At 38.4% G+C, this 11,100-nt stretch overlaps 1 protein-coding gene across 4 annotated transcripts in view; it reads right to left on the bottom strand.

The window, feature by feature from the left end:
• Positions 1 to 6,417: 6,417 nt before the first annotated feature.
• Positions 6,418 to 11,100, bottom strand: part of EVC2 (EvC ciliary complex subunit 2) — a 60,705-nt gene continuing 56,022 nt past the window's right edge. For all 4 annotated transcript variants that reach the window (XM_030947116.1, XM_030947114.1, XM_030947117.1 and 1 more), the window contains exons 20-22: positions 9,313 to 9,506; positions 8,319 to 8,420; positions 6,418 to 7,834 (exon numbers count right to left, since the gene is read on the bottom strand). In XM_030947116.1, the coding sequence (XP_030802976.1) occupies positions 7,498 to 7,834; positions 8,319 to 8,420; positions 9,313 to 9,506 (633 nt within the window). In that variant the 3' untranslated portion in view covers positions 6,418 to 7,497. The remainder of the gene's footprint in view (positions 7,835 to 8,318; positions 8,421 to 9,312; positions 9,507 to 11,100) is intronic.

The raw sequence follows: 11,100 nt of genomic DNA, 5'->3' as shown, positions 1-11,100 counted from the left end.
AGAGTTGTTGGGCATGACAACTGGCAGCAATAAGCTAAATGCTTTCATAAAAAACATATTTCTCGGTGTGACAATGCCAAAATTCAACTGTTTGCCCGAAATCTTTCATTCATTCAAAAAACTTGTAATGATGGTCATAAAGTGATAGGCTAAAGTGTTGCTTAACATCAGCAGGTAAAGAGCACAGGGGTTACTCAGCTTCCCTTCAGACTGACTGCTCCAGGGGTCCAGAACAAGTCCAATGCAAAGCCCAGGTGGCTGTGCTGCCTCACTTTCTCCACCCACTGAAATTAAGGCACTTGAATTACTGGGTTTTCAGACTTCAGTTAACAACACTAAGGATTTTGGAGGATTTACATTTTAAAGGCTGCCTCTCTGGCAATAACATAACTCAGCCTGGTGGGGAGGAATACCTCTGCTTTCAAGCTTACAGTGAGTGTCTCCATTCATACAGGCAGGAGAGGGCTATCAAGTTGCATCTTCACATGATTTCTAGGACTGTTTGAAGTATATATCTGACTGTTTCTGAAGGATGAAACATTAAAATACCTTGTTTAAACACACTCACCTTGTAAAGCCCTGATGACTCATTAGGAAGGAATTAGAAAGAAAAAACCCAACTCTTAACTAAGAAAGTACATGTACATCTATGATTTCTCTAGCAAGTGTGATCTGTGTCAGCCAGTCAGCCACCCCCTGGCCATCCCTCGGATGATCACACATGAAATGCTGCTCTGGGAGCAGCACACAGCTGGAGAGCCTCCACTGAGCCAGCTTCACCTCATTTCTAGATGACAAAGACACTTCAGGATCAATCAGACACTAAGCTATGTAGTTCCACTGAGACTGGAATACTTTGGGACCACTGGCACATAACTGCTAATTAACATTTAGGTAACTGGGAAAATAACAGTTCAAGGCTTGTGAAATGTAGGTGTCTTTAGAGAAGAACTCATTGAAGATCATGTTTTGGATGTTGGATCCCTAAATACATCTCCTACCATTAGTACTAATACAAGATCACATGATTGTGGATTTAGCTATGAAGAACTGGTTTAAAACTAACAACTCTTTTATCCAAGCATTTTGTAATATGTTTTGCTTCTATTAAAAAAAACAAAACAAGTCTTATTTAAATAAAATCAGGAGAAAGGGAAAAAGATTTTCAGTCATTTAAAAGAATTGAGTAAAAGAGGGAAAAGGAAAGTGGAAACAAACCAGCCTAAATATTTTTATTTCATTTTGTTTATTGTGTGCTAAATGAGTTTTGTTTTTAAATTAAAGACATTCCTTCATTCTAAACATTGACCAGTTCTAATACCATATTTGTTTGAAATTGTTCCCACAGCAACTGCCAAGAGCTGAGAAGTTCTGGTTTTGTTTGAAAAACAACTCAATAGCAGTAAAGCTCCTCTGCTTTGCCCAAATGTATTTGTTAGTCTAATAAAACATAGTTGTTCTCTCTCCTAACCATGATGTCTGGGACTTAGTCTCTCTTGTGCAAAGAGGTTCTGAGATGCACAATGAAAATGCACCTCTGCCTTGCAGAAGCCATACACAGCAAAAAGGTCCAAGAGAAGGAGAAACCATCCCAGGGTGGTGCCTGTACCTGTCTCTCTGTTATGAGGAAAGCCACATTTAGCTTCAATTAGACACATTTAGATGGTCAAAATGTAGCAAAACAAATTGCAGCACATACCCTGTGCCCAGAGCGTGCTCTGACAGCCAGATCATGCTAGCAGGATTTTGTGCCACTCTGAATTACTCTCCAGAGGTACATGACACTGAATCACTATCTGCAGGGGCTGTATTAACCAAACCCTGACATCCTTATTTATGTAAATAGGATCACATTTAAGGAGCCATTCGTACACATAAAAATTGGAAGAGCCAGGAAGATGCCCAGTCATTTCTGCAGGGTTTTTTCCTCCCCAAAATTTATAGGGTTTTTCATATCATGATTTTCTTATCACATGTCCTTGGCAAATATTACTTCCAAATGAAGCGCTCTCTTCATACACTTCAATTAGGAAGAAAACCTCTCAAACACAGACACAAAGGCAGCAATACAGTTACTCTCAGAACAAAGTAATTTCATAACCTCATTGTACTCCTTCTACAGTCTGGGCTTGGAATAAGAAATTAATTTTACTCTTAAAAGCAACATACAAGATGCATTCAAAGATCATTTTCAGCACATGCACCATTCGTGCTACAGTTGACAGCTTTGCATCAAAAACCCAGAGGAAATCTGCTGACCCCACAGCTTTTCTATGCTGCTTTGGAGAAGACAGCTCATAAATCCCTTTTCTACCACTGCACTGCTATTTGAGAGTGAATTTCCATAAAGGGCCATGCTGTATATTCAACAGCTGGCTGCAAACTGCCTTATTCCACTACTGGTAGGATTTTCACTTGTTGTTCTATTTACAAGTGAAATGAAGTGCATCAGGGCCTCCCAGAGCTTTTAAGTTTTTGTATCCCAATACATGTGGCAAATTGTCACATCTCCAGCCAAAAAGTCAGAGACTCTGGAGGGCAAGGTAGGAGCTGATCTGTAGGGAATCACTTCACCCTGGGTGCTTTCTGAGCAGAGAAGACACAGAATGACTCTCTGGGCTTGCAGACACCAGTGATAAAACCCAGTCTGTATAAGCAGCTTCTTAGCACTGACACAGCTTGGACTATCTTCAGAGATTGCAAAGTAAACCTACATTTATATACTGTCTTGTAGACCTCATTAAAAAACCCCAAAAAACAAAACCAAACACATCCCCAAGGATAACCTTCTTCACCTGGGAACACACAAGAGTTTCTAGAAAGCTACAGACTTCACTACCTGCTGCACAGAAATATTTTACTTCTTCTGGAACAACACTACACAGGGATATCTTTGCTCAGCTGAGTAACTATAAAACCATTCACACATTGTAACCAGCTGTCATTCTCAACTACACAGTATCAAGAACTAAATTCCATCAGCAATGCCCAAATCTGCCAAGTTCTGAGCGCTATTATGGCTTGGAATGATACATGCCACTTCCAGGTTTTAATTTATTTTCTTATTCAGTCATCTTTTTTCAAATAGAAGTGGTTGAAAATACACAGCCTCTTTTGTGAGATAATTTCTCTGGCATAATTGAAGAAGATGCTCCAACAATATTGACTTCTTCAAAATTCAGTTCCCTGCAAATATGTCTTCTGCTCTCCAGAGGAATCTCTGAACCTTGGAGAAAACAAATTGCTTTTGGTCACTGTGACAGCTGAGGTGAGAAAAGTAACTGGTGGTTTTAGATAACAAGACTGCTCAAATACAGAGGTGGACATTACCAGTTCTCATGGAATATATTAATGAGATTAAATTTAGGTCACAGTTGGTCTGCACCACAAAGGCAAACAGTGAGCCTGCTGTATACCTTTTCACAAGGGTGGAGTCTGACTGACTTTCCCTGCCTTGCTCCCTGTGAACAACAAGAAAACAAGTAGGAAGACAGTACTAAAGACCTGAGCTGGTGGCCTTTGCCAGTCATTTTTACAAGAGACCTTGAGTGGAGAAGCAGACTGTGGAAAAGGCTAGATCCTTCCTGGAGCACTCAGCTAGAAGGACAATGTTCATCACTTGCTGTGATGGTGTTCACAGAGGTCTTAGGATGAGGGAAGAGATGAGGATCTGACTCCATGTTTCAGAAGGTTTGATTTATTATTTTATGATATATATTATATTAAAACTATACTAAAAGAATAGAAGAAAGAATTTCATCAGAAGGCTAACTAAGGATAGAAAAAGCAAGAATGATAACAAAGGCTTGTGGCTCGGACAGAGTCTGGACAGCTGGACTGTGATTGGCCATTAATTAGAAACAACCACATGAGACCAATCACAGATCCACCTGTTGCATTCCACAGCAGCAGATAACCATTGTTTACATTTTGTTCCTGAGGCCTCTCAGCTTCTCAGGAGGAAAAATCCTAAGGAAAGGATTTTTCAGAAAATATCATGGCTACAACTTGCACAGTACTGCTATTCATACGAACTCACACAGCTCTCAACAGCCTGTGACAGCACAGCTTCACAACTCAGCAAGGAAAACAAGCTTTATGCTGGTACACCTAAGGCCGCACCAGCTACATAAGCACAGCATGGGGCAACAGATGAGTGAACCTGGCATTTGATGCTTTGCAAATCCCACTGTCAGTCTCTTGGGAAGCTGGAGCTGTTGACAAAAGGCAGTGTAATTATTGGCACTGGGTTCTACAAAGGTAACAGCATAAAAACTTAACATTCCCCAGAAGAAATGAAGGTGTTAAAATAGCAGCTGGGTAAATACCAGATAATGAAAGAAAGCAGCATGAGTTCCCCAGGTTCAAATAAGGCAGACAAGTACTTTGTAGAACTGACCTTATTAAAGAGACATTATCAGTTTAAAAATTCATCTAAACCCTAAGCAGTTACAGTCATCAGTGAAGATAAAAGTTACCTATTAAACATAACAATTATTTCCACTAATGCGTCAATCCTTTTACTTCCATTTTTACATTTTTTTGTAGTGAAGTGCCAGGTCCATATAGGTATTCTCACTTTTTGTTTACAACAGATTGACTTTGACACAGATAGGCTCTTCCAGAACATCCAGTTATTCACTCTTGATATGAATTATTCTTCATTAGGCCTAGCATGAGCATTCTACTTCATAATAAATTAATACACAATACCAAGGTTAAAGAAATTTAATATAAATTTATGATAAGAAATCTCAACTCACTTGTTTCAGAGAAGCATTTTCACCTCAATCACAGCAGGACATTTTTAGTACATCTTTCCTGAAATATTTTTCATCGTGTGGGATCCTTTTTATTAAAAAAATACCAACCTTCAAAATGTATTCTTTTTATTTAAAACTTGACAGAGTGGGGAATATGTATTGCATGCTAATGTATCCAGTATCCAGGTATCCCAAGCCAAAAATACAGCAAGGTGAGCAGAAAGGTGGGTTATTGTTAATGCTGAAGAGCCTGGGCATAACAAAGCCTCCTGAAAATCCTGAACCCTGGGCACAAGGGCTGTTAGCTGCAAGCTGACATTACTGAAGCACATGTTGAAAAAATCATAACAAAGCTACAGTTTATTAGTCTAGCATGGAGAATAATTTCTTCAATAAAATTTACCATTGCCAGTAAGTTGTTATTTACTGTATGGATTAAATAATTGTCCAAGGATAGTTATTTTTTCTTGTTCTTTGTATGCTTTGGCTCCTTGTGCAATGGCTTCATGTTGAGGGAAGACCACAGTGCAATGGAGATGGGAGTACACAGGGAACTGTCAAGGGCAACGGGAGAAGCAATGAACTTCCAGGAGAACACAATTGATTTGGACAATGTTTCAAACACTGAAGAAGTTGGCCCTCTATTACTTCTTGTACTGATGACTGTGAAACCAAATGGGATGAATTTGAATGGCTTGTCCAGCACACACATTCTTTGGGAGACTTCAGGTGTGAAATAATGATGGCAATACCTATGACACACACACAAAGCTGCACAATCAAGAGCTGGCCCTCTGTCCTCTTGAGCAACTCAAAGCTGAATGCAAGCCAACCCTTCACTGAAGTGGGCTATTTCCTAGTTAGTACTTCTTTCACAAGGCACAAGAGATGTCAAGATCTGGATGTTTCTTTGAATATGTATTGCATGGTATGAGAGTGACTCATAGCAGGGAGTGACTTTCCCTGCTAGAAAGTTACAGTCACTGAACTGCTTCAAATTTGTGATGAGGTGTGAGAGACTTAGAGCTTAAATCAGCTTTCTATTGCTAGACACAGAGATTATTTATTAAGGATAATAAATTGATATTGTAATCAACATTCAGATGTTGCATTTTATTATTGCAACCTAGAGCTATTGGCCTCCATGTCTTATCTGTGATGAGTTAATGTCATTTCCCTCTTACATTGTAACAGTGAAGAGCCTGGGCTTGCAAAGACATCCTGAAGGGACTGACATTCAAGAAGGTACTTCAGCTTTCAAGTGCTCCTTGCAGCCATGAGCTGTCCAAGTTTTCCAATTGCTTTCTTGCCTCTTTCTGAAACACCTGAGGCTCCTCCTGTACAGCTCTGGCCCACTTCCAAGGCAGGACAGACCCTACTCTTTACCCACTTGTGCCTTGGGGATGAAATACCAGACACAGTTAAAACAGCAGCTCTGGACTCCCCCAACCCTGACAGACTCTCTTCCTGTGACAGCAAATACTTCCATGAAAAGATTGAAGAATGCAATGAAATAATAATTAGGACTGTCATTCTAATTACTGCATACATTTTCTAATGCTAGTAGTGCTAGGAAACACTAATTGTCTTCTGTGGAAGGAATATGTAAACTTGTCAGAGAAGTGGGCAAAAAAACGCCAACTGCAGACACGTATATCGTAACATTTTAATTTTTAATTAATATGGTACCCTATTAATAAAAAGGCACAGAAGATCTGTACATGAAAAAATACAAAATATATTATCACAGTGGCCTCAGAGCACAGCATTCAAATACAATTACAACCCCCTCAAAAGCAGGCTTGAATAATAAAAAATATTAACAAACACATATGGTTATTTTAATTAGCTTTTCCTGTTCCTCTTTTTTGGATTAATATTTATAGGACTCTTTGAGTCAACTAGACATGTTTAAAAATTACCTCTTTCTGAAGTATAAAATTATATTCTCATCAATTTAGAGAAATTCAGGAAAAAGAACTTCAAAAATATCTAAAATTGTGAAAATTGGCACACTGCAATCAAAAGAGTTTCTGAAGGCATTACATACCTATTTACATTTTTCACTTTTCTACTGAGCAAATGTGATGACACTGCTTCACCAAGGAAAAGACTGCAACAGGTTGTAAATATGTAACAGTTTGGAACTGTAGCCACACTCACAGTTCAACTGAAGCAAGTTTAGAAACAGAGAAATGCTGAAGTTACTCCAGGATGTAAGGTTCAGTACTCAAGAATATGCTAAAGATCTGGACGACCAGCTGTCATTGCAGAACACAGACTGCAGAAGAAACAGGCAAAGCCTATTAGGAACACAGTGTTAAACAGTAAATTAACTTGAATAACATAAAATCAGAGAACAGAGGCCATGTGGTTCTTCTACTACATCTCTTCATGTCATCTGCTATACTGCAGCTTACCAAAAAAATATAAATACAAAAATAGTAAATCAGTACCTACTATATACCATAAATAACCTTTCTGTATAATTTATGAAAATACAACTATGGTAAAAATCAGTGCAAAAATGACCAAAATGTAGTGAAGGAACACAGAGTCCTGCCTGCCAGAATGTGCATCATAGAAAACCCATATTTACCTAGTGCAACAAAGCACTGACAAGAATTAAAAATGCAAGATGCAGATCACCAACTGTGCCATCCTAAAATTACATCTATTTCCAATATCAGATTAAAAAAACACACGTTATTTGAACTGTACACTTCATTCTTCATCATTTTACTGAATTTGAAATAACTTCCTCTTCCCTAATTGATACTCTAAATGGAAGTTGCTCTTGTGAGTCCATGTTTGCACGCGCAGCCTTTTTAGAATTAAGAAAGTTCTTTTTCTTTTTCCTTGGAAAATTATGCAAAGCAAGTTTTGGATCACTTGGCTCACGGAACAGAAGTATCTTCTCCCCTGTGTCTAACAGCTCTATGGCTTCAGCAGCTGCAGAGTTCAGAGAAACTGGTGGATCAGGCTGTTCGACAGGAGGGTGTGCAGCTGAACATCCCAGATGAATGAATGCTGCTTTTTCCAAGACAGCAAGTTGCTTCTTCTTTATCACACTACATCAATGAGAAAAATTGAGGTGAAAAGTGAAAACACAGGCAAAAAATGCACAACGTCCTATAACACACCTTGCCACAGAAGTGGTGACTTTGGAAGCTAAAGAAAATCACATTTCAACAGGGAGAATTGTAGTTTTCATTCCAATTCCTAATAATTCATGTATCATTTTCTGAGATACAAAATTGCAAAAGGAAAGGCAACCTCATAATAAATAAATATAGGGAAGATGAGCAATGTATGTGAAAAATATAAGAATTTTGTGTATATGTACAGAAAAATCTTCTTAGGTATTTACTATATTGCTTATTATGTGTAAATATATTGTAGGAAACATAAGAACTAGATAGAGAAGTGTTAGAAAATGCATACTTATAAACTAATCTTCTGATTTTCAAAAGCTGTAAGAAGAATCTTGGCACATTAAATAAACTATAAAGACAAAAGAAAACCCAGGTATGTTTGTTCTGGTTTTCTCCTTACCTGTTTTTTCTCTTGTTTAGAGGAGGGATCTTTTCTAAACTTCTGTTTATCAGATCTTGCCTTATTTTGTTCTCCAGTGTTTGCCACAACTCTCGGCTCTTCCTGAAGGAGCAGGAAAGAAAAATTCCCAGCAGCAAATTCCCAAATATACACATTTTTCTTCCCTCTCTGACTTTAGCTACCAAACACAGGACAGCAACAGCACAAATGCAGTCAGTAAGAGTGTTCAAGTACTTTTGCTGCTCTGCCACAAATCATTTAAATCAGTTAAGATCAGACCTCAGGGCATGGTACCAAGGACTCTTATCTGCTCCTTGAGAACCCACAGCTGCCAAGGCCTGGGCTCAGTGCCACATCTGCTTTTGTCTCCTGCCCAGGTCATGGCAGGGAGTTGGGAGAGCAGGTCCTGAGTATCCCTTGGTGTTACTGCACAGATCTGAGCTCATGTTAATGGGGCTAAAGGGGAGTGACAAAGGCCCTGAGAGTCTACCAGTGTCTGTGAGAAAAGGGAAACTCAGTGCCCACTTGGAACTTCAGTAATTAACTACAAAGGGACAGACATCTGCAAGGTTGAAACTTTCACTATTAGGAAGGAGGATCTCCTTTACATCTTTAAGAGCTACAGACACATAAAACCCAGTGTATCATGAACATTATTAAAAAAAAGTGGAAGGAAAATATTTTAACAAACTCCAATTCAGGCAACAGAAAGAAAATGATCAGAACAGGATTTATAAATCCATGAAAAAACTGTTTAATTAATGAACTTATAAAATGATTTTAACTTTTTATTAATAAATTTATTATAGTTAAAACACTTCACAAAATAAGGTAGCAGTTTTAAAGTATTTTTACCCCAGAAAGTAGTTCAAAAGGAAATTTATGAACCTGTGATTTTTTTCTATAGCTGTCAATGTCATTGTTCAGCAAACAGATATACACATAAAACAACAACCTTGTCTTGCAGTGGTCTACAAGAAAACATCACACCTACCTTTTCTTACAGCTGCCAGATTCATCTGCATTACTGTCACTTTCAACAGCACCATCTGAATATTTACTGATGGAATCAAGGACAGAAAGAACCTCACTTTGTGAGCTGGAGGGCAGCAGCAAGTTCAGGGCCTCGTGCAACACCCCCACTGGCACCCTCGTCAGTTTAGCTAAATAACCTGCCAGACGAAGCTCCTAGAGGATAAATGAGTAGAAGAAAGATAAATTCAGCACTGAAAATAAATGTTAGCCAATCTTAGTTACTGTTATTCAATAAATAGTCATTATGGAAACAAAAAATATTATTGAAGATTATTTTAGTAGTGACAATTTTGGCATCAAGTGCTCACACTTCCATGTTCACTGTTTCTACCCACAGTGGCCCATGTATACCATGGCTGTCCATCTAATTTGGGATTTTGGCAATGTAAATGCTAAATAACCAGTTGATCTTACAATATCTGCTTAGGGCATGTACTTGATGCCTTTTGGTTTGAAAAATAACAAGACAATTACATTCTAACATGTAAGGCTTAATTAATTCATGGATTCTACTACTATAAGGAAATCATTTAAAGACAGCAAGGAAGCAATATGGCATTCCTTGGTCTGTAAAATTATGGAGGGAAAAACTGCCTTGAAAAGCTTTGTCATGGTTGATCACTTCATTGTTCAGCTTTTCCTAACATCAGAATCTGTGATAAGCTAAGAGAACAGCTTGTTAAGAGGTGAAGGAAAACACCTGCTTTTCTTTTGGTAGTATTTTTTTATTTCCAAATGTCCTGCCCAATTTTTGCCCTAAGGTCAGTAGTAAAGCACATTCATACAATGTTCAAATAGACTGAGTTCAAATTTAGTTGTTCCATAGACACTCAGCCAGCCCTATCTCCTGCCCCACTCCAAACATCAAAATTCCATTGCTATTTTCTGCTCTTTTGTCATAAAAACAGTGTCCCCAGGGTGTTTCTGCAGATCTCTTGTGTGTGTCAAATATGAAAAGTCTACAAAATATTAAGGACCACGTGGAAAGGAAAGAGTAAGGCAAATGAAAGCAAGTTAAATGTCTCAAAGAATGCCAGAAAGAAAAGCTGCTGTTGTCTATTCAAGCCATACATGTAGCTCAGGTAGCTGAAGTTAGGTAAGACATGCCAAACACGATGACTCATGACAGCTGAGTTATCAGCACTCTGCAGACCCTCCTGTAAATGCTGATGGAGGAGATGACTACAAAGCCCATGTCACATAAAACCCCACAAGGTCCCAGGAAGACAGGCAGGTTTCTTTTTCCAGAGTAGTTTCAAAAAGTCACAGCAAATGTTTGACTCCTTTTCTGTGTGACAACTTTTCAGAGGAGTGAATTCACCGAGGAGATCCCTGGATTATCTGAATCCTCTTTGAAAGAAACAAAGCATCACCAGCAAGGCAGTCTTAAGCCCAATTTAGACAGCCATACAAAATAAAGAAATCAATCAACCTCCTTTTCCCATAATTGTCCTTCAAGCAGAGAATTCTCTCTGAAAGGTAAGAAAACACTTTCCAAAGTTTTCTGGCCTCTTCAGTGTTGGTATAGATTTTACATGGAAACCACTGAGATCACACAGACTTAACAAGTCCTAAGACTGATGAGAGATTAGTAAATTCATACAGTTCTTAAAATATTTTCAGCATGACTAGACACCAAAGTTGAACACCAAAGAGATGTTTGCTCAGGCTACTTAGTGAAAGAAATTATTTGATTCTTCTTTGGAGAGGAATGCAAATAAGAGCATAAGTCTTAATATAAACACCT

This window comes from Camarhynchus parvulus, chromosome 4 (genome assembly GCF_901933205.1).
Source record: "Camarhynchus parvulus chromosome 4, STF_HiC, whole genome shotgun sequence".
Lineage (NCBI taxonomy): Eukaryota > Metazoa > Chordata > Aves > Passeriformes > Thraupidae > Camarhynchus > Camarhynchus parvulus.
The sequence above is the reverse complement of the archived record's forward strand: the minus strand, read 5'-3'. Positions and strand labels throughout refer to the sequence as shown.